The sequence below is a fragment of the Thalia democratica genome, chromosome 8, assembly GCF_965202585.1.
Source record: "Thalia democratica chromosome 8, ktThaDemo2.hap1.1, whole genome shotgun sequence".
Lineage (NCBI taxonomy): Eukaryota > Metazoa > Chordata > Thaliacea > Salpida > Salpidae > Thalia > Thalia democratica.
In genome coordinates, this window is record NC_139172.1 from 2,375,560 (window position 1) to 2,401,113 (window position 25,554).

The window sequence follows — 25,554 nt, forward strand, 5'->3', positions numbered from 1 at the left end:
GCCAGGACTCGATCCTGGAGTCTTCTTATTAGGATTCAGATGTTTTATCTATTAGGCTGAAAGAGTTTATTTTGGAGTGTAAATATAACAAATGTAGTCAAAACTTAAAAAAATAATGATCAATAATTTAATATTTTAAGGATTTTATTTTTACTTAACAAATAAAAACATAAAACAAAAAGAAATATTCTACATTTACTGTAAAATTTATAGAATTTCTTAAACAAAACCAAAAATAAACTTTGTGTTTTTTGTTGTGCTAGTTTGTTCGTGTAACCAAATAGTGATGTAACTACATCAGCGCTCAATTATTTCTCCTAATAATATCTCCATTTGAAAGTGTCATGTCTTTTTCGTATCTTTTATACGTTGTTTAGTAAAAAATTAACTTATAAAATCCTTATCAAAAAATAACTTTATGTACATATTATTTTAACTCTAGTATTCCTTGAGCTTGTATTTCATTTCCAGAATTTGGTTCACAATATATTAGTTTATATCCTTATTATAGAACTTTAAGGATTTTTACCAAAAATTTTTTCTAACACTCATTTAAATTTTATTTTAGTTTACCTTTTTTTAAGCTTATTTTGCTAATATTAAATAATAAAATTAGAATTAGCAATGTTTTTGAAGTAACTGTAATTTATTTTTACAGAAAATAAACAAGATAAAATAAGAGAAACAGATATTAATACTGAAAACATATTAAGTATATTTGACCATGTTTAAAATCTTGTTTTAAATGTTTCTCTATGACTACATATATATTCTTTTTACTTAAACTTATTACGTCTCAAAAAACAATTAAACTCGTAGTTCGTTACAAATAAAAGTTTTAAATAATTGTTTTTCTAAACTTGTAAACGCTTTTAAAAATTTTCAGTAAGTACTAATAGTACATAAAACTCCCGTTTTGTTTCTATGTAAACATGTGCCCGGAAAAAGTTTGAACAAAGTGTTATGCTGTTTAAACTTGTTTAAGTGCTTTAATTTTTTGAAGTAATTTGTTTTATCTTGTATTTTAAATTTTAAGCTTCTTTTATCTCATCTACTTAAGTATACTATTATAAATATGATAGTGAACTAGAAAAAGACAATTATTTTTTTGAACATCAATTGATTATAAAGTATTTTGATTGTTAGAGGTCAATTTAACTATTTTTTTATAGTATACTTATCTTTGATATAAAAGTAATATTTATGTTTACTTACATTATAAACACAACTCGTGTTGTTGCTGTAAGAAAATAAGTGAAAACAAATAGTTAAATTTTGTTTTCTTTCACAGTTTTGAGCAATCTTACATAAAAAAGTTCATCAAAGGATAGTATATGGTTTTGTTATACTTATAAAATTTCCTATGAAAACACCGTTCTTTAGAATTTGTAATATTTCATTTTAAGTAGTTTTTTACCTGTTTTATTTTTATTACTCTTTAATTAATACTATTAAAATGTTGGCTTATTAATTACTAATGTATTGTTTTTAATTTAATGTATACAAATTTGGTGCTGAAATTTAAAACAGTGTTAGATTAAAAATCCCTTAATTGTTTAGTATTAACATTTTTTAATATTTATTTTTATTTTTGGGTATATCGAACAATTTTAACTTTTCTACTTTAGATTTTTATTGGAGTTTTTTAGCAAGATAAAAGAAGTATTTTATAAAAGACTTTTATAAACACTAAATCTAAACCATTGAGACCAGACATAAGACTTGTATGTTGAATAAAATAATAATAAAATAAAATTTTAATTGTTACACAAAGTTTAAAGAAATATTTACAACCATTTTTGTATTATTTAATTGGTCTAATATAAATAGCAGATAAATTCGATTTGCATTTAAACAATTTAAATCGTAATTAAAAATGTTTTTGCTTCGTTTTGCCTCTTTATGAAAACAATAATATGCACAGTATTTTTTTTATTTAACTAATATATATTTCACCGATTAAAACAATTTAGCCCAATTCTATGGAGTCGTTAAAATTCATAAAATGACTTACATTTATTTACTTCATAAAATAACTTTTGACCCTGCAAAAAAAGACTTGTAAAAAAGACCAAAATTTTAAAACGCCAAAATAAACATCTAGCTTGATCTAGATCAGGGGTCGGCAGGCAGTTGATGGTCGAGGGCCAAATTTCAAGTTTCTTAAGTCTTCGCGGGCCGCAGTTTTAGTTTTAGTGACATTTCAATAATCTTATGGTTTTAGTTTTATTCACACTAGAGAAAATTTTTACTTTTATTCACCTTATTATTTACAATGACTTTTAGCTATACATAGAATGCCTATTTAAATTAATATTGATTATGATTCACATTGACTAATATACTTTAATAAATATGTACTAATATTGTTAATAAAGTATGTACTTTAATATGCACTTAATAAGTTAAACTTAATACTTTTTTAATTTTACTTACAACCTAACTCTCTAAAAAAACCTAACTTGAAAGACAATTTATGGGTTACTTTTATACATTTGTTATATCATCAACACTTTTTCATATTTCTAAGAATATTTACTTCGAAAAAAGTTTTTGTGAGTTAAATAATTTACACTCAATAAGAAATTTAGTAATTAGTTAACATCATAAAATTAATACCTGTTTGTATTCTAGAAAGCTAAAACAAATAATTTAACATAATTTATTCTCAAATATTTTAATAATTAAATATTTTATCAGTAATTAGACTTTTACATAGTTTCCACTTAAAAAGCAAAAATGTCTGAGATGCATCAAACCAGCTTAAATTTATTTAAATTTTAAAAAGCTAATAAATAGTTATTAATCAAGCTTAAATACCTAGTTAAAATATCATCATTATCAAAAAGTACACAAAGTGTAAAAAACAAGAAAAAAATGCAATTAGTAAACTACACAACAGTCATAAAAACTATTCTGAGAATTGGAATATTTTTTTAAGTGTTTGAAATAAAAACTTCACACAAACCTGAGTTTTCAAGCTTTTAAAATAGCCTGTTTGTGTAGCAACCCAGTTGATATAAAGTTCACTACATAAAGAAATAACAAAGGTTATTAACAGTAAATAAATTACATGCCAAAAATATATAAGTCAGCTGGAATGGACAATTAAGTTTCTTAAACAAGTTTAACAGCAGTATAAAATTTTATTTAGTCATTAGCAAAGTAGAATTTTTTTTTTCTATTAATCATGATAGCAATTCTTTATTTGCAATAAAAAATATTGCATTTAAAAATATTAATTGTAAAATATAAGACGAGCTACAAGAATAAAAAAAGCATTAGTTAGGAGTTATTGCGAGAAACAATAAAAAAATCACCAAAGTCATTTTCGACTAGAGTACATTATATCTTCAGTAACTGCAGAATAATCAGAAAAAATTGTTAAGGCAAGTAATAAAGTAGCAAAATTAATTACCTAAAATGAGATATCGTTTATAATTGAAAACTTTTATAAATAATTGATGTTGGCGGTAATGAAAAACTTTTGTTTATTTCTTCAATGACAACATGAAGTCGTGTTTAGGAAATGCATTAAGGTTATAAAGTCGCATAAATCCATTTAGGACTTTAATCAAACTGTTAACATGAGAGCAGTGATAGAAATACTATTGCTCATCTGAGAATTTTTTTTAGAGATATTTTTACTAACTTTGACATTTTAGTAGAATTTCTTGGTTTAGTTCCAACGCGAAGCACAACAATCCGTGAAATTTTTCAAGTAAAGGTGCAATTTACCAATACGGAGTTTTTGGAAGTACAAATCCTTTTTTTTTTGTATAAAGTTTAATTAAAGTTTAAAAAAGTATCTTATAACATTTATCAATATTAAAAAATACTGTTAAGCTACTGTAATATATTTTTCAATAAAAATCATTTATTTGGTAACTTTTTTGAGTCAAATCAAAATTAATTTTAATGTAGAAATTGTTTGAAATTCCAGGTTTTTTCAAAAATTCTCACATTCAAGTTTTTTTTCTAGAATTTTTAACCGTAAATACACAAATTCAAAGCTTTTCCAGGATTCAACTTTTTTGGCAACACTGATTGTTCATTCTTTAATGTACACAATAATATAAATAATATTTTGAATTATATCAGCTGCAAGACTTAAAATTTAACATATATTAAAACTCAAACTAACACTGTGGATTGAGCAAAACATACATCATAAGTTTAATTTGCCACTCTTTCAAGCAAAAAAGCCAGCTTGAGTCAACAAAAACATTCCAGATATTTTTGTATACAAAAAGCAATTCTAGCCAAAAACTTAAAAAATGGCTTAGTTGGCCTGAGATTTGAAGTCTTCAAATAGTGATGTGTGGCAATGTTTAGTTGTTTATTTGCTTGAATTTGAACTATTTTGATTAACAATGTACAAACTTTATAAATTTACAATCCCTATATCTAGTTTATATTACATAGGTAGCTCCAAAAAACAACAATTGTGTGTATTGATAAGCATAAAAATTAACTTAGCTTGAAAAAAACAATGTTTGAAAAATGGAATGTATACCTAACAAAAATTATATTAACTTATGTCATATATATTGTTTTAAATGTGTCTGTACAAACTTAGATATGACATGTATAAATAAAAATGTTAGAAAGGTATGCATAAACTAAACTTAGACTAACTAAAGTATTAAACAAAAAGTTGTTTAAAGTATAAGCATTTTTTGAAGTTGGTGTGCATAGAAAACTTATAAAATATTAAAATGTGTCAAAACAAAAATCAAATGAACCTTATTTCTTATCACTATGTTATTTCAAATGTTATATTATAACATTAATATAACATTTACAAAATTAAAAAGTTATAAAAGAAACTGAGGTATAAAAAGTATTGAAAAAGAATATCTAAGCTATAAAGAAATAACACTTTAGTTAATTACTGTGCATTAATTTTGTACAAAATGGAAACTATTTGCATTTAGTTTATTTAATAGATAGGTATTATATAACCAACTTATTAAATCCAAGCACTCTTGACACTCTTTTTTCAGATAATTATTTACTGCTGTAAAAAAGAAGTATTTATGAAACTGAGAAACATATCCTGTTAGAACCCTAATCTGTCTTTTACACATTTTTAAACTAAAGCAGTAATTTCTTGAAATTATTTTAAAATGTTATAGAGAGACTTAAAATCAAACTAATCAAATTAAGTCGAATCACCGAAAAAATTTAACTAGAAATATAGTTTTGCTCAGCGGGCCACATTTACATGCTCGCGGGCCACAAAAATTTCTTTCGCGGGCCGCATTCCATTCAAAAAAATAACATGCTCGCGGGCCGCAGATTTACCCTTCGCGGGCCGCAATTGGCCCGCGGGCCGCAGTTTGCCGACCCCTGATCTAGATGTTAAAATTCCAAAAAAAAAAATCAGAATTAAAAAAAATAAATGCTTTTCTATATATCAAGCTGCAATCTTTAAATTTAAACTTTTATGCTAATAATGTAATTAATACAAATAGGATGATATTTAGCAAGGCAGACTTTAAAAATATAAGTTTTATCGTTAGTTAAACAAATGTTCCGGCCAAAATGAAACGAAAACTTCTCTTTTATTGAAATTATTTAAATTAACTCTATATAAAGTTGTTTATGTAATAAGAACTTAAAACAAAATGTAAAAAGTGTAAATATTAAGTATATTTCAAATATTTTAACAATTAATTAGCTATAGTAAATGTGCTAAGGTTGATAAAATAATAATAAAAGGCTTTTTTTCTAGTAAATTTTAAACTGTAAAATAAATTTTAAGGTTTTAGCTACATTTACTACAAACTTGATTTAATTAGCTCTACAACTTAAAAAAATGTGAAACGTTATTTTTTGTTTAGAAATTATTGAGTAAAATCAATTTTATAACGTAAATACCGATATTAATGCTTATAATTAAGTGCGATAACCAAAAACCAAATTTGTTAATGAAAATTTCTTTGTTTAAGACATAAAGTTTGCTCATAATTTTAATCTAAAAGTTTTTTTTTTTTTTTAAGTAAAAAAGCTTTTTTTATTGTTTAAATGCTATTTTTCATGATTGTTACGTACCTTTTTAGATTTTTTACTGAAGCAATGACGAGGTCTTTGACCAAAACTTAGTTTGTAGATTAAAGTCTTGAAAGAATAAATTTATAAAGTTTGCTTTAAATAGTTATCGTTGATTTAAAATTAGTTTGACAATTGCAATATTACTTTAAACTCAAAAACAGTTTTTACTTATACTTAATAATTGATTAAACGATTAATTTTCAAATTTCATTTAGTTATTTTTATAATTATATAAACTATAAGTTTAACTTGTTCTAGAAAAACAGTAAAGAATTTATTACATTTTTCTAAATATAGGGTTGATCACGCCAATTTGATCATCAGACCACAAGTTTCGGTAGACTGAGACCGGTTTCGTCCTTATTAGGACTCATCAGTCAGTCACAACCGAAAAACTTGTAGTCGTCAATCTACAAACGGTTTATCATGCTTTCACATGAATCAACCATTTGCTAGCAATGATCAGTGACGTCAGCATTCTCATTTGCCGTGCAACGTTTAAAACATTGTCCACTAAGCAAGACATCTGGCACGCTCGTTTTAGTACGATCAACAAAAAAACATCGGCGAAAGTCAGCAGAGCATAAGCCTGGACTTTCGTTTGCCGTGAGACAAGCTCAAATTTAACAATAGGGGGTGATCAATTGTTAAACTTGAGCTTGTCTCACGGCAAACGAAAGTCCAGGCTTGTGCTCTGCTGACTTTCGTCGATGTTTTTTTGTTGATTTTTCTAATTATTTTCATGTCATAGTATGAATTTAGTATAAGTGAAATGAAATATACAAACCAAGGGTTAGAATCCGTCCTAGAAAATTAAAACCACACGCTATCAATTCCTACTTAACTTAATCTTTTGTATATTTTTTATTTAATTTTTTTCTCTTTTTTAACCCAAAATCCTTACCTTAAGTCGATTAGCGGTTTTAAAATTTAATTTCACGGAATGATGTTATTATTGTTACAATAATTCATAACTAAAAATTTTGTCTCTGATTCTATAGTTATATCATACTATTTAAACACTTTAAGTTCAACTAGTTTTGTCCTTGATATTATAGTTTTAATTTACTAATTGTAGTAGGGGGTTTTCTTTCAAACTAAAAAGGACGCTATTTCTGAATGTGATAAGCTTGTATAAAACACTAAATCAGTTAAAAATAGAGTTTTTTAGTTTTACAACAATAAAAGTCCACTAAAAAGTATCTAGTAAATTATTTTAGATATTTAAAAATAGAGCGATTTAAAAATAAATAAATATTATAAAAATAATAAAAACTAATTTGAAAAAATAATGAGCTTAACAATTCAAAGCAAAATGCATTAAAAACATTTTATAAGAATTAAAAATAAGAAGCACTTATTTATTGAATTTCATAAGTTTACAAATTTTTTTAATTTCACTTTATACCAAAATCTCATAAAACACACTTTATTAAGATAAAAATATTCTACTAAGTTTAATTTCTTTATTCCACAACATCACCGTATTGAAATTATAATGCTTAATAAAATTAATGATCAAGTCTAATATTATTTTCTAAAGTTAATCAATTCTTTTCTTAGAATATTAGATAAGCTAGAAAACATTAGCTAACAGTTTGTATAAATAATAGCTAATATTGATAAACTTTAAATTTCAATTTAACTTTTTAGATACAACCTGTCAAAGTCAGGGAGTACAATAGGTTTATTATAATATGAAAAAATTAAAACAGCAAAGTATACTATTTTTTCTAAAATCTTATATTCACTTTCAATTTAAAGTAATTGTTATCAAACATATTTAGCCTAACATTTATATAGTTATTTGCCTTAACTAAATAAAAAAGCTCAATGTACAGGGATGTAAAGAGCTTATTTAAATAGATTAATGCAAATTATATATTTTATTCGTGACTGGTTTCGGTGGCAAATCATTGCGACCTTTTCAAAAATAAAATATTAAACTGCATATAACAATGTTAGTTATTTATACTGTTATTTTAAAACTTATTTATGCCTGAAAATATAAACAAAAACTAAAATGTTGCATATTCGAAAATTCAAGCATGTCAGAGTATAATTAGATAAAACTGGTACTAGGTTTAAATAACGAATTGAATTAATATTAATATAATGAGTTGAAGAAAAAAATTAAAAAATGAGTTCAGCGCTTTAAAAAAAAAATGTTATAGAGAGACTTAAAATCAAACTAATCAAATTAAGTCGAATCACCGAAAAAATTTAACTAGAAATATAATTTTGCTCAGCGGGCCACATTTACATGCTCGCGGGCCACAAAAATTTCTTTCGCGGGCCGCATTCCATTCAAAAAAATAACATGCTCGCGGGCCGCAGATTTACCCTTCGCGGGCCGCAATTGGCCCGCGGGCCGCAGTTTGCCGACCCCTGATCTAGATGTTAAAATTCCAAAAAAAAAAATCAGAATTAAAAAAAATAAATGCTTTTCTATATATCAAGCTGCAATCTTTAAATTTAAACTTTTATGCTAATAATGTAATTAATACAAATAGGATGATATTTAGCAAGGCAGACTTTAAAAATATAAGTTTTATCGTTAGTTAAACAAATGTTCCGGCCAAAATGAAACGAAAACTTCTCTTTTATTGAAATTATTTAAATTAACTCTATATAAAGTTGTTTATGTAATAAGAACTTAAAACAAAATGTAAAAAGTGTAAATATTAAGTATATTTCAAATATTTTAACAATTAATTAGCTATAGTAAATGTGCTAAGGTTGATAAAATAATAATAAAAGGCTTTTTTTCTAGTAAATTTTAAACTGTAAAATAAATTTTAAGGTTTTAGCTACATTTACTACAAACTTGATTTAATTAGCTCTACAACTTAAAAAAAATGTGAAACGTTATTTTTTGTTTAGAAATTATTGAGTAAAATCAATTTTATAACGTAAATACCGATATTAATGCTTATAATTAAGTGCGATAACCAAAAACCAAATTTGTTAATGAAAATTTCTTTGTTTAAGACATAAAGTTTGCTCATAATTTTAATCTAAAAGTTTTTTTTTTTTTTAAGTAAAAAAGCTTTTTTTATTGTTTAAATGCTATTTTTCATGATTGTTACGTACCTTTTTAGATTTTTTACTGAAGCAATGACGAGGTCTTTGACCAAAACTTAGTTTGTAGATTAAAGTCTTGAAAGAATAAATTTATAAAGTTTGCTTTAAATAGTTATCGTTGATTTAAAATTAGTTTGACAATTGCAATATTACTTTAAACTCAAAAACAGTTTTTACTTATACTTAATAATTGATTAAACGATTAATTTTCAAATTTCATTTAGTTATTTTTATAATTATATAAACTATAAGTTTAACTTGTTCTAGAAAAACAGTAAAGAATTTATTACATTTTTCTAAATATAGGGTTGATCACGCCAATTTGATCATCAGACCACAAGTTTCGGTAGACTGAGACCGGTTTCGTCCTTATTAGGACTCATCAGTCAGTCACAACCGAAAAACTTGTAGTCGTCAATCTACAAACGGTTTATCATGCTTTCACATGAATCAACCATTTGCTAGCAATGATCAGTGACGTCAGCATTCTCATTTGCCGTGCAACGTTTAAAACATTGTCCACTAAGCAAGACATCTGGCACGCTCGTTTTAGTACGATCAACAAAAAAACATCGGCGAAAGTCAGCAGAGCATAAGCCTGGACTTTCGTTTGCCGTGAGACAAGCTCAAATTTAACAATAGGGGGTGATCAATTGTTAAACTTGAGCTTGTCTCACGGCAAACGAAAGTCCAGGCTTGTGCTCTGCTGACTTTCGTCGATGTTTTTTTGTTGATTTTTCTAATTATTTTCATGTCATAGTATGAATTTAGTATAAGTGAAATGAAATATACAAACCAAGGGTTAGAATCCGTCCTAGAAAATTAAAACCACACGCTATCAATTCCTACTTAACTTAATCTTTTGTATATTTTTTATTTAATTTTTTTCTCTTTTTTAACCCAAAATCCTTACCTTAAGTCGATTAGCGGTTTTAAAATTTAATTTCACGGAATGATGTTATTATTGTTACAATAATTCATAACTAAAAATTTTGTCTCTGATTCTATAGTTATATCATACTATTTAAACACTTTAAGTTCAACTAGTTTTGTCCTTGATATTATAGTTTTAATTTACTAATTGTAGTAGGGGGTTTTCTTTCAAACTAAAAAGGACGCTATTTCTGAATGTGATAAGCTTGTATAAAACACTAAATCAGTTAAAAATAGAGTTTTTTAGTTTTACAACAATAAAAGTCCACTAAAAAGTATCTAGTAAATTATTTTAGATATTTAAAAATAGAGCGATTTAAAAATAAATAAATATTATAAAAATAATAAAAACTAATTTGAAAAAATAATGAGCTTAACAATTCAAAGCAAAATGCATTAAAAACATTTTATAAGAATTAAAAATAAGAAGCACTTATTTATTGAATTTCATAAGTTTACAAATTTTTTTAATTTCACTTTATACCAAAATCTCATAAAACACACTTTATTAAGATAAAAATATTCTACTAAGTTTAATTTCTTTATTCCACAACATCACCGTATTGAAATTATAATGCTTAATAAAATTAATGATCAAGTCTAATATTATTTTCTAAAGTTAATCAATTCTTTTCTTAGAATATTAGATAAGCTAGAAAACATTAGCTAACAGTTTGTATAAATAATAGCTAATATTGATAAACTTTAAATTTCAATTTAACTTTTTAGATACAACCTGTCAAAGTCAGGGAGTACAATAGGTTTATTATAATATGAAAAAATTAAAACAGCAAAGTATACTATTTTTTCTAAAATCTTATATTCACTTTCAATTTAAAGTAATTGTTATCAAACATATTTAGCCTAACATTTATATAGTTATTTGCCTTAACTAAATAAAAAAGCTCAATGTACAGGGATGTAAAGAGCTTATTTAAATAGATTAATGCAAATTATATATTTTATTCGTGACTGGTTTCGGTGGCAAATCATTGCGACCTTTTCAAAAATAAAATATTAAACTGCATATAACAATGTTAGTTATTTATACTGTTATTTTAAAACTTATTTATGCCTGAAAATATAAACAAAAACTAAAATGTTGCATATTCGAAAATTCAAGCATGTCAGAGTATAATTAGATAAAACTGGTACTAGGTTTAAATAACGAATTGAATTAATATTAATATAATGAGTTGAAGAAAAAAATTAAAAAATGAGTTCAGCGCTTTAAAAAAAAAATGTTATGCCTTGAAATTTATCTTAATGAAATTAAGAATTGTATAAAATTGTGATTTTAAGCCAAGAGTAAACAAAACATCAATAAAACTCAAAGTCGCTGAAAATTTCAAAATCAAATTTTTGTTTTTAAACGTCATAGTTAATTTTGTTTTTAATAGAAACATATTAATAGCCTTTAAATTATTAAATGATTAAATTCTTTGTTTATAAAAACATTTTAAACTTCCTTTACTTATAAATTAACTCAGGAAAATTCTTAATAAGTTGATTTTTTTTTCTTAAAACACAGGTTGACAGAGGGCAGTTTTATGTTATTAATCTCAGGATTGTTTACAGTTTACAGCTTACAAATCTCAGGACAGTTTTTTTTTTAAAGACTTTAGATGAGATTTAGATAACTTAGCTTTATAACTTGTTATTTTATAACCAATGTACTTAAATAAGTAAATTTGCTAAAATATTATCTAAAATCTCAGGGCAGTTTATGGTGACTTAAAGAATGGCAACTCTGTTTATTATCAGTTGTCTATTTTTTTTTAAGCTAAGATTGATTATTTTTAATCCTGTATAATCAAAAAAGTTTTGAATAAAAACGTAATTGGTATTTTTTATAGATTTTATATCTAGAAAATACACAAAAATAAAAGTCAAGTAAGTTGGACAGTTTCTCAGCTTAAATAAGCCAGTTATCAAAACTAACAGAGGCTAAAAGCTTTAATTGAAACAACAATGGACAACCCTAGTTCTTTCAATTAGGCAATAGTTTAATTTAAAAAATTATTTTTTTTATTGAAAATATTCATTAAATATTTTAAACACTACGTACTTTTAAAACTTTATTGAAGTAGTTTGTTATGTTTTAGCTTTGTTAATATGCAGTGCCACAACTTTAAAAATTTATAGTTGTTAGAAGTTGTTAACTAAAAAAATTTAATCATGATTTAGTTTTTTTATGCTGATAAATAACTAAGCCAATTAAATAGTTAAAAAGTTAAGTAATGGTTCTGTATATTGTCTTATTATAACATTTTTTACATAATAGGAATCACATAAAAGGTAGTTAATAATGTAAAATTGATGACTGTTTAACTTTAATAAAAGTTGCTTTAACATCTTACAAAAACAAAGAGTATAAATACACATTAATATTTGATCAAGTATGTACATTTCTTAAATTATTTAGTAGAGTCAGTTTTTATTTATTGTTATCACGATAACATTTTAATGATTTTAAGTATTCAGATATACCTACATTCTAGAGAAAACTAATTTATTAGAAATAAAAGATTACATAATTAGGTTTCTTATATTTTGATCTTTAAACAACTTATATTTTTTATAAAAATTAAATAAAAACAAATTATACAGTAGTCTTACTTTATTGTACCAATATATGTTTCTGTGTGTTAAAGAATCAACACACTTTAAGTGTGTTTTTAATGGAAAGAATAATAATAAGTTGTCCTTTCCGTTAAAAACCCATTTAAAGTATGTTGACTCGTTAAGACACAGAAACATATGTTGGTACAATAAAGGAAGATTACTGTATAATTAGATTTTTATTTATTTTCCAGTGAACTTGTTTCAAATAACAAATTTTGCATGATAAAAGTTCAAGATTTAAAGTTTAAAATGATTATATGTGAAACTTCATAATAAAAAATGTTTATCTTATTCAGCTTTATATTAGACTACATGTATGTTGTGTAAAAGATACATACAGTGAAATAAGTTAGTTCTTTTTTTTCAGTAACTTTACCACATTGAAATTACAATCTTAAGAAATAAATAAATAAATAAGTTTTTTTTTAGAAATTTTGTTTATTAATACTCTTAGTAATAAAAATGGATAAATTATCAAAAATCAACAGTTTGAATGAGGGTTAGTTTAATCTTATACATTAAATATTTATAAGTTAAACAATTTTTATTGTTTTACCGTGTTAAAAGTCAAACAAAAATTAAACTACATAAGTTATATGTATGTATTTTTTTTAATTTTCTGCTTTAAAATGATTTCTGTTTGTACATTGATTACATATTTATTTAACTGAATTTACCCAAGCTGAATTCTTGATGTCAGGTTTCAAAGAAGTTATTAAACAACAAAACTTAGAGATTCAATATTTACATGACAAGAATAATAGATTGGAAAAAGAAAAAGAGAATCTTGCTGATGAAAATTGTAAGTTGTCAGAAACATTAAGAAGTTAGAAAAAGAACTTCATAAAAAAAGCGAAGAGTTTGTTATGTATAATTTTATTAAATATTAATTGTACTTTATATGTGTACTTGTTATTAAATTTTTAAGGATTAATGTTGAAATAAGCAATTAAAAATTTTAGCATAAAATTATTATACCATAAACTAAAATAACTATATATTTACAGTTTTGAAGTGCAAGATAAAATAATGACAAAAGCATACGTTCTATTAGTGGAAAAAATTAAGTCATTAGAGAAAGACCTAAAGTTGAAAAATACAAAGTAAGTTCTAAGTTGAAGTAGTTTTTTATTTGATAAGTTTAATTTTAACTGACTAGACGAATTTACTCCAATTTGTCTGAAGTTTAAAGAAAATTTAAAGCTCTTTAAGAAAATATTTTTGAGTTTTTTATAGTTCAAGTATATAGTCATTATTAAAAGGTTATACTCATGTTTTTTTTCTCAATTACAATATCTACTTAGTTTTAAATTTCTTGTTTAAATAACTTTGTTATTGATTAGAACTTAAAAACCTATAAGCCTAGTTTTGTTAATTAAACAATGTAAACTTTTTTTAAGATTGCAATGTTTCCAATCTTTATTTGTTGATAAAAGGAGTGAAAAAGATTTAATTTCAAAAGTCAATGAAAATAGTGAAGGTATTTTTGAACATTTAACAAAGGAATTACTAAAACTTTATTAATTTATTAATTTATTAAATTTTTTGAACTTATTTTGTTACCTTTAAAAAATAAAAATAAAAACTGTTTAACATAAAACAGGGCCAATAAGAAAAATTTCTGATTTTGAAAAAAGTAAACAACTGAGTGTAATAAAAATAGAGCCAGAAGAATTATGTGATTCAAGTTTTAATCAAACTAAAGAAACTGAAACTACTTGTAGTACTTCTAAATTCTTTAAAAAAAGTAACAATTATTGTGGTATAAAAATGTGTTTGAGTTTTGTGTATAAAAATTATCAGCCAGTAGGTTAACTAAAATTTTATAACATAACTACTGACTATTACTGACTAAAGATTTATAATACAAATTTACAGAAGACATAATTGGTGACAATGGAACTAAGGAAAAAACTTCTCAGGAAATTCAACAACAAATTGAGACTGATGTTCAAGGTTAATAATTAATTTTGTAACTTAATGTTATGTCAAAAAGCAAGTCTAGTATATAAGTGTTTTATTTGCTTTAATTTTCATAACTATTTTTTTTTAAATATTTAGTTGTTTTTCTAAAAGAAAAAAAATATCATGCTATTACTAAGTTAAAAAAAAAATTAGAAATGTGTAATTATAATCTACATTTATTTTACTCATGTAATCTATTGTATATATATTATCAAATGTATTCATGTATTTATGTTTTTCTACAACAGAACTATATAAACTAAATTTTTGTATTATTTTTACTATTTTTGAAAAAAAAAGTTTTTAAGCTTTTAATCAAACTTTACAAGTTTTTACTTGTGAAGAATTTTGTTTTGAGCTATTTTTTTAAGTGATGTTTAGTAAAACAAATGATCAAAATTTTATATAGTTTGAAAAACTAAGTAAGTTTTTTAAGCAAAACTAAACTACATTTATTAGCAAAATATTTTTTCTAGATTGTAGAGGTACCCATGCTAACAATGATGATAAGTTTGAATGTCCAATTTGCAAAAAGAAGTTTGCTAATAAGTATATTCTTAAACAACACAAGAACATACATGATAAGGTGCATCAATGTGAAAATTGCCTGAAATGTTTTAAATGTAAAGCAGATCTAGTTATACACATCAGAACTCATACAGGTGAAAAACCTTATCAATGTAAAGTTTGTCAGAAATGTTTTCAATGTAAATCTGATCTTAATAGGCACATCAAAACTCATACTGGTGAAAAACCTTATCAATGTAAAACCTGTAGTAGAAGATTTACTCGAAAAGAAAACTTAAAAAATCATGAAGCAACTCACAGTGATGAGAGAAATTATAAATGCAGAATATGCCCAGATGGAAGAAGCTTCAAAACTAAAGGAAATTTAAATACGCACATGGTTTTTCATTATGATCCTAGATACTCTTGTCCAAAATGTGGTAAAAAGTTTTTTACTTCAGCAGATTTAAAAAGACACCAAAAAACAAAAATATGCAAATTATATATGTTCTAAATAGTACCAACAAAAAAAAAAATTTTACGTTTGACATTCTTTTGTTTAAACGTAAAGTCTGTTATTTGTAAATTTACCAGTATTTTTGAAGCTAAGCGTATTTGAAAAAAAAAAGTTTTATAATAATCAAGTTTATACTTTATTAAAACGTTCTGAATTAAAACATTTTGTACTTCAATTTGCATGAAAATGTTTATAATTTTTTTTATGAGTACTCTATTATATAACTTTTGGTAGTAAGTATATAATCATAGTTTGTTGGTTTTTTTTTTATGTGATAATAGCAGGCTTTTTGAAAATATTGAATTATTTGTTTTAAAAGTTTTATTTGCCTCGCTTGTATATCAACAATACAAAAGTTCCAGACAAATGTGTTCAGTTTGTGTACGTGCTTTGGCTTCGGTACTAATTGTTTCCTTTCTACCTTTTATTTGTTTGAACGTTGATTAGCCATGTCTGTTGTACTTAATAAATACAGTAGACATAGTAGTTAATAAAATGATAGTTTCTCTAACCATGGGACGTGTTAAGTATTTACATTAAAATATAAACACAATTTATTTATAATAGTTTCTTCTATGCAATTGTATGATCAGTTATTGGGAAGATATTAAATAAGAAAATTTTGTGATAACTACACAGCGTATCAAATAAATTATAAAAGAGTTGTTATACTTAAAGATGTACATTACGCAAAATTGTTGGACTGAACCATAAAACGTGTTAAAGTTATAAAACATCAAAAAATATAAAATTAATATAAAATATAAGTGCTAAAAACTGAAAAGTGTAGTTTACTTAAAATAAACAAAAAATAGAACAACTTCCAGTAAGTACTTCAAAAATTTAAGTAAGTTAAATGTCAAGTTTTATATAAAAACATTTAGATAATTCGAATTCTAGCAATTATTAATAAAAAACTATAGTTAACTTTCAAATTAGAAACTTACGACAAGACATGGTAACAAGCGCCTCCTTTTAATTAAAACTAAAACAAATTTATGGAAATCCCCGGTAATAGGAATTAAATTTATTATGAAAGAAAATGTTGTATATAACAAGTCATGAAGAAAACACAATTTTTGTAAACATAATTTAGATTAACAATAAAAAAAACAAATTATTTTTAAAAGTATGAATGCCTCTAATGTTAGTTAATGTTTTTTTTTCTAATAAGGTTAATTTTTTAGACATCTAATGACTAAATTAATCATAACTAAATTGTTAACTGTTAGTTGTAAGTAATGATGGAATAGTAAATTTGAGAAAAAAAGTATCTTCCACTATTAGATAGTAAACTTGACTAAAAACTTAATAGTATTGAATATAAATAATGTTATGGATTGTTTAAGTTTTTTGATTTTTACATCTTTAAGATTTTATTTTTCTCAACTTTGATGAAATAGACAAAACTGATGATTTTTAGCTAAACATCTTTTTTCAAATCTACTTTTATTTTCACTTATATATCAAACAATTTTAATTTCTAAACGTAAATATAAAATAAGAATTTTTCACTTGTTGTAAGTTTTTCACAAATTATTTCTTTAAGAAATACAATCACTATATATTCATTTTTTTAGAACTTAATAATTTTATTTACAACCTTTAAACTATCCTTTATTTAGATGAATTATTATTTTTTTTTAATTTTTAAGGTGGGAAAGCCATTGGATCTATTTTACTATATAAAAATCTTGTAAATTACTGTATGATCTACAAAGTGTTATTAAAAATTATAGTACACAATTTAAGTTTTTTATAACTAGTTTTGTAAATTAAGAGTGGCTAACAGGTATAATAAAGTGCTTTTTATTCTTAAACCTAATATGTTTTGCTTATTTTTTTATTAATTCAATCACTTATAACCTTTTTTTTTTGTCTTATGAGTTGTACACACGCAGGAAAACTCATGTTTGTTAAAAAATGATGAGAATCTCATGCTAACTTAAGTTGTTTTTGACACTTAATGATTCTTATGCTAGTCATTAGAACTTTTTCTTGAATTAAAATTATTTAATTGCCTTAATATTATAAAATTGCTGTTTTAATGTATTTATTGTCAGTTGGTAGTAGTTTTATCTTTGAATTATATAAACTATATGTAAATGCTCATATAAGTTGAGGGTATCCCTGTTATCAAAGGTTGATAACCATGTATCTTGTTTGCAGTAAATACTTGAGAAATTTTTTAAGCTCTTTAAGTTTTAGTTAATAGTTTAGGTAAGTATCTAATGACTTAACTATTTTGTTTAATGTACTAATAATATTTAAGTTACAGAGTAAATATAATATTTTTAATAACTCACCAGACTCAGAAGATAAACCACCTTTAGATGTTTAACCACCCAAAAATAGAGATATCTGAAATCTTGGAAATCAGTTGATGACTTAAAAGGTTTTTTTTTTATCTGTAACAATTTATAGTAATTTAAAATACAAATTTGAGTATTTATACTTTGAAATCAACTACACAATTTTTTTTTTCTGGAAAAATTTAGCTTTTTTCACTAAATATTTTAAAGTAAAGGTTTTTAAAGCAGATGTAAGATTTTCATTTCTGTTTTTTATAAAAAATGTTTTTTTAGTTACTTCTTAAAGTATAATTTGTAATTTGAGTTTAAAATTGCACAAATAATCATTTATCATGTAAAGTCTAAAATCCTATTTCACTTATTATTTGAAAATTGGTATTTTTTAATAATCTTGTAAGTATTGTTATTCAACAGTTAGCAATGAAATTTTCAATATTTTCCATAAACTTAGACTATAATTTTTAAAAGGTTATAATCAGATTTAGCAAATATTTAAATAAAATTTTTCATTTCAAAACAAAATTTGCTTTTCACCAAGTAAATTAAATGGTTTAATGGAGTCATAGGGATGAAGGGAGGCAAACAACTTGTTAATAAGATTTAGTTTTATTTTTACTCAATTAACTACGATATCGGTTATTTCTTTATGAAGTATAAGATAAACAACTAGCTTCACTTAAAACTTTGGTCATAACATGCTTTGTACTGTACTATTATAAATTTCTTACTTTTATTTTAAACTTTGATTTTTAAAGCAAAAAATTATAAATGAAATTTAATATTGCGAAATCAATTATTTTATGCAATGTCTAAATACCTTTTTATTTTATTACTTTAAAATTCATTAATATTTTTCAATTATAGTTTCCATAATTTATTAAATACTATTATTAAGCACTATTTAATAGTTTAGTAACAAATTTATTTTATGTTATTACTATACTTAGACTTGAACTTTTTGATGTTTTTTTTTTTTTTTTTGATTTTGAAAAACTTGGTTTTGTAATTTTATTAATTAAATCATTTGGTTAATTAAGGCCATAGGGAGGGGGAGGGAAATCTGTTTATAACATTTAGTTTTAATTTTTCCTTATTAATTTGACATAATTTTTTTTTTATAAAAAAAAGGAACTTAATTTTTTATATAGTTCATAAAGTATTATAAATTGATTTTTAATAAATCCTTTTATGACAAGTGGTTTGTAATATTATCAAGATCTCTTTCTGAGAGTTTGAAGTAAATTGTTTTAAAGTTGAAAAAGGTGGTAGACTTTTAGTTTTTTCTATAAATGTATCTAGAAAGTATATTCTAGCAAATTCTTTTTAAATATAGCCAATATTTTTTTTATAATTTCGATCCCTTATGGCATTAACAAGTTGTACACACCTTGTATATAACATATTACAAGCTTCTTAAGTAGTTTTATTCATTGAATGAAGCCTTATGCTTTTCACCATTTTTAATGATTAATTGTTATGTTTTTTGGTATGAACAATAAATTTTTTATATGTTACAATGTTGTCATAATTATATACCTAAATTTTTAAATTTTATTTTAAGCAAAGGTGTTATTAATAGAGTGAAAGTTTTTTTATAACAAAAGTCGTGACTAAATAATCTTAAAATTATAAAAAAAGTATTTAAAGCATGACTTTGCGTAAATATAAATCATGACTAAACTTTTACTGTATATTTATTTATTCATTTTATTTTACAAACAGATTATGTTAATATTCTTCTTCAAAAAATAACGATCGAATCTTTTCAGGTTAGATCTGCAATAAACACACTTAAACAGAATCTGAAAGACTTCATTTACACGCCAAATTCAAGTAAGCTTAGCTTTGATAACAAAGCAAATATAACTAGTTTTTTTTAATTTAAGCTTTTATTAAATAAATATTTACTTATAAACGCCAACAAATGTACTACTACTTTCTTATAACCAAAAATTACTAACAATAAATTAAAGATTTAGTCTAATCAGTTTTTGGTTAAATTTAACAACAGTGAAGTTAATAAATGTTATTTATTTTCTAATGATTTAAATAGTTCTTATTTTTCCATATAAATGAATTTTTTAAATAAAATTTTTTTCAATTTTCAATTTTTTTATAGGTCCTTTTGTGGAAGAACCTAACTTTCATTTTGAAGTCAACGAGATGTATGAAAACATCACATTTAGTTAAAAGGCACAGGTAAAACCACTCAAAACCCATGTTGTATAGTCAATTGTATTTATTAACAACTAAACTAAATAGCTTAAATTTTTTTTTAAAGATTATGTATCTAACAAGAATTAATAAATGTCTGATTTTGTTTTTACTTTACTATTAAAAAATTTCAGTCAAAACACAAGTTACTAAAATATTTATGTTTCTCTTAAAATAATTATTTTACTTCCAGTAAGTTGTCATACTTTCTGTAATTGCATTTCAATCAAAAGTATAAATTATTATAAATGCTTTATTTTAAACGCCAATTAAAATAAGTAAAGAATGTTTAAAAACTTTCATATATTTTACTAAATAACTATTTGTTTAATACAGGTCAAAAATATTTTTACAAGTAAAAGCGCTTATAATACTTATGCTCATTGAAAATGACAATCACAAATTTTAACAAAGTCATGCTTTTCTTAAAAGACAAAATACTTCTCATATAAATCTATGAAAAAAATGAGAAACTTCACTTAAGTTTAAAGTATTTTACTTGAGTTATTGTATACGCTTTTTACTGTTTTCAGTTATGCTTATCATGTTTTTATTCGAAATTCTTTAATATATTTATTTACAAAATTTTATATGTAAAATGCACAAATTTCTTAAAACAAGAGTTAATTTTTGCATTTCGTAGTAACTTAAATAAGTGCAATGATGATTGAACTGTTAAATTTCACTAAAATATGTTTTTGTAAAATAAAGGTTTTGACTTGAAGTTTTTTTTGTCTATTAAACTTTGAAAGTTCTTATATTTGTAGTTTTTATCATGTATTTTTTAAAATTTTGTATTAAATTTTAAAATTTCATATAAATCCTTTGTGTTCCTTAAAGAAAATTTTAACAAACTAGTTTTAGCTCAAATCCTTTTTTTTTTTTTGTGAATTTTTAACAGCTTTTTTGTTTTATTTCTGAAATTTAAACTTAAACAAAGAATTAAACTATCCAAATTAAAATGTTTTCGTAAAATTGCTACAACTCCCAATTATAACAATAAAAAAAGTTTAAGTTATAGTTTTGTAAAATGTTTTTATGTTGTGCACTTGTTCATTAATAAACATATTTAATAAGCTCGTTATCTATACATCAGAAAAATATTTAGAGTTTTTAGCTGTTAATAATATAACTTACTTTTGTGTTGAAGGTTTATATAATATTTTTATTTACAATATCTCCCAGTTTGCCTTTTTTCACAAACTTTGAAGCTTTAATTGAATAAATAAATCTTAAAGCACATAAGTAATTAAAAATAAAGTTTGTTTAATGGCTTATTATACGTAGAGAAAAACCATAAAATAAATTTTAAAACTTAAAGCTAAGTAAAGTAAGTTATAGATAGTTATCTCTAAAATTAATTTTTTCTCTCCATGTTAGCTTTAGTCATTAAACACATTAAAGCTGTTTGAAATAAAGTAAAGTTCCTTTTAAATTTGAATCTTTGCTTTATATTATAGCCACTAATATTGAAAGAAAAAGTATATTAACTAATTTAAAACTTTTAGTTGCGAATTCTTTTAATGTCATAAACTTTAGTTACATAAGTTTGTAATAAATTATACAAGCAGAATAATTTTTGAATTTTAGTGTTAAATAATGTTTGTTTACATAAGCATGATAATTCAAATTATCATTAGTTGATATTTTAATTAAGTTGTTACAGCAACAAAAATAATTAAGAAACTATGAAATTTAAGAAAATGTAAAACAAGAGGTGAAAGTTCGCTATAACTTAAAAAAATTACAGACTATTATGAAGAAATATGCGAATAGATAAAGCGTACCATTTGTTTTACTCAATAGTTTCTTTTTTTAAGTACCATTTAACTACAAGACAAACAAATTTTTTCATTATAAACTTTATTAAAAACTTAAGCGCTTTCGGAATGTCCAAATTCCCTTATCAAAATACTAAACACTCACTAGTTAAAGTAACACAAAATAAATTGAGTGAAATTATATCATTTGTAAAAATACAACTAATTAAAACGACAAGTAATTAACAAAAATGGATTTTTATAAACAATTAAGACAAAATGGATTATTTAAAAACATTAATAGTTACTCTTGATCCTTTATCAGGACCAAGCTGATTATTCAAATTTGGCTGCAATTTTTTAATTAGTAAAGCTTCTGAAGATAATAATTCATTATACGAAGTGCACGTTTTAATAACCTTGAAACAATAATAAATATTTTTACAATTAGTACAAAATACACAATTTTCGACATGTTTAAACACCGCACTGTTGGTTGGAGTCACATGTTCTTTAATTCTGACGAAAAGTTGTCTTTCTGTCTCACCAATGTACTGGTTGTCCAGATCACCTGGACACGTAAATTTATAGACGAGACAACTTTGATACAAGCTACTTATTGAATCTTTTAGAGAGAAATATTTCCCTACTTTTTCTGATCTATAAGTAATGCGTACTTTTACCCCAATGCTTTCAAATATTGCTTTTATGTTCTTGGCGAATTTCTCTGACGTCTTTTTAACATATGGTATTGTAAAAAATTGTTTCTTATCATCTTTATTCTCAATTAATTCTGTCTCAAAGGTGTCTTTCTTTTGTATTTGTTCATCGATAAACTTGGCCGGAAATGAGTTTTTCATCAACAGCTCTTTTACCTTTTGCCACTCGTTATTTTGTAAATCTTCTGTAACCAGATTTTTGATTCTGTGATTCATGTTTTTTACTAACTTTCTCTTCCACGACTGCGGTACACACGAGTTAAAATTCATGAGCACGCCCGTGCTTGTTGGTTTTCTGAATATTGATGTTATAAACTTGTTGTTTTTTATTGTCAGCTGTGTATCGAGATATGGTAGTTTACCTTCTTGGCAAGTCTGGATGACAAATTTCATGTCTTGATGCATATTGTTGAGTTTTTCATCAAACTGATCTATTTGTTCTTTATTTTGGAAAATGCAGAAAATGTCGTCAACATATCTGCAGTACATTCTTGGCCTTGCAGTTTTGTTGAGCAGCTCTGTCTCTAATTGACTGACAAACCAGTTGGCCAGTAAAGGGGCAAGAGGAGAGCCCATTGATAAACCGTTTGTTTGTTGATATACGGTCCCATTAAACATAAAGATGCTCTGTGAGCATGCTCTTAGAAGATTTTTAAATACTGTTTGAGTCATTTTTGATCGAGCAAATATTGAACTAGGATTGTCTATGTATACTACTTTCGTAACTTTATTAATAGTCTCCTCCAACGGGACGTTGGTATACAAACTCTTGATATCAAATGTGACACAAATGTCTGTGTTCAATGGTCGATAGTCTTTCAATTTTTCAACAAACTCAAAGCTTGAGTTAATAATCCAGTCACTTTTTAAGTATGGTTTAAGTTCTGTCTCTAGCCATTTACATAAGGCGTATTCTGGGGTTTTTATTGCTGATAGTACTGGTCTAAGAGGACAATTGGTTTTATGGTTTTTAGCAAAACCGTACATTTTTCCAGGCTGTGTTCCTTTGGGTATTAACTTATAGTACACTTTGTCAGTGACTAATGGTTTAATGTATTTGTATACAAGTCTGTATATAGTTTTTTCTTTTAAGTACCAAGGTGCTCTGCTGTAGTTAATATAAATATAATTTATAACAGTTTTTTTTAATGCAATTTTATGATCAGTTGTAGGAAAAATATTAAATTAGAAAATTTTAAGATAAATATAGAGCATATCAAAAAAACCATAAAAGTCTTATTATGTTCGAAAATAAAGTACAAAGCGCAAAATTCATTACTGTACCATAAAACGTGTTAAAGTAATAAAACATCAGTAACTATAAAATTAATACAGAAAATAAGTAAAATAAACTGAAGAGTGTAGTTTACTTAAATTTAACAAAAAATAGTACGATTTTCGAAAAAGGAGAACTAAAAGTAGGTTGACGGGAACTTGTTCTCAAAAACTTTGAGCTCGGAGATCTGAGAATGTGCAGCATTTTGACGTTGTATGTGATGTTTAAGGAAAAATACAAAAATTATATCCAGATAAATAAGTTACAAAAGTTGAATTGAAAACTTTTAAATCAATCAAATTATAGCTATTAATAACAAAAAATATATAGTTAACTTGTAACTTAGAAACTTACGAGAATAGCACTTAAAAGTTTTTATGATTATAAGTATACTTAATTATCTTTTAGTATAAAATTATAAATTCACAGCTATGCCTTTTGCTATAAAATCAAACATACAAAAGAAGAAAAGAAAAGAAAAAATGAAAAGAAAATGTAAGTTTTAATAAAAATAGTTGTTTACTTCTAATAGATCTAATCAAAATAACAAATTATACTGAATAGTAAAAACTTACATACTATAATCACTAAATTAAAGCATTTAAGAAAACTATGAATATAAGTTCAAATATAAAACATATTTTTAGTTTTTTAAAACTTTTATTTTATAGCTTCACTGTGAGGAGTTGTTTTTAAAGATTAATGTTTATTTCACAAATTACATTTCCTTCCAATATTATAAATAAGATAATATAATTTTATGCCTTACTTTGATTAATTATGTATTATATCAAAACTGTTATAAAAAAAAGGCTAAATAAACTTTTTTTAGTTTTAAAGATAATTTTTAATTAAAATTCAAAGTTAAAACTAAAGCTTGCTGGAGTATTTATTCAAGTAAACTAAAGAAAAATTAAGTTGAAGTCAGTTTTTAAGACGTAAAAAAATCTCTAAAGATAAATATCAAAATTTAATTTCTATTCTGTTGACGTCATCATTAATTTACCACAGGTAAGCGTTTTTTTTTAGTATTTATTAGTTTTTATTCTGTTTAAATTATAATAACGTCAGTTGTGCCATTTTAACTTTTTAGAAACTTTAGTTGTTCTATGATGTTTCTATATTTATACAGCTCTAATAAGCTGATTACTACTTACTAACGTTAATATCAATATTTCAATAATTTTAGAAGCTCACAATTTCACAATTTGTTCAACGTAAACCGTCTAACAAAAGTATTTTTCAAATCAACTTTTAGTTTTCTTAAAATAACTAGGACGTCTTTGTATACTATAATACTCAATCTTATATGTGAACTTAGTATCAAGTAATATCTTCTGTTTAAATTACAATGACGTCAGTTGTAACATGTTAACTGTTTAGAAACTTGAGTAGTTCTAGGATATTTATTATGTTCTAATAAGCTGATTACTACTTACTAACATCAATATTTTCATCTCTAGATGAAACGTCAAAACTATCTAACATAAGATACTTTGAAACGTCAAGAGCATCTAGTCAGTATTTTAATTTAGTTATATTGCTTCTTAAAAAACTCACTTTTATGACTAAATAGAGTTTAATT

General features: G+C 24.2%; 1 protein-coding gene across 1 annotated transcript in view; it reads right to left on the reverse strand.

The window, feature by feature from the left end:
• LOC145842363 (uncharacterized) overlaps nucleotides 1-23,680 on the reverse strand; it is a 39,367-nt gene extending 15,687 nt beyond the window's left edge. Inside the window, exon 1 of the mRNA XM_082949790.1 lies at nucleotides 22,436-23,680. Coding sequence (XP_082805916.1) covers nucleotides 22,436-23,680 — 1,245 coding nt within the window. The remainder of the gene's footprint in view (nucleotides 1-22,435) is intronic.
• Between the last annotated feature and the right edge of the window lie 1,874 nt (nucleotides 23,681-25,554).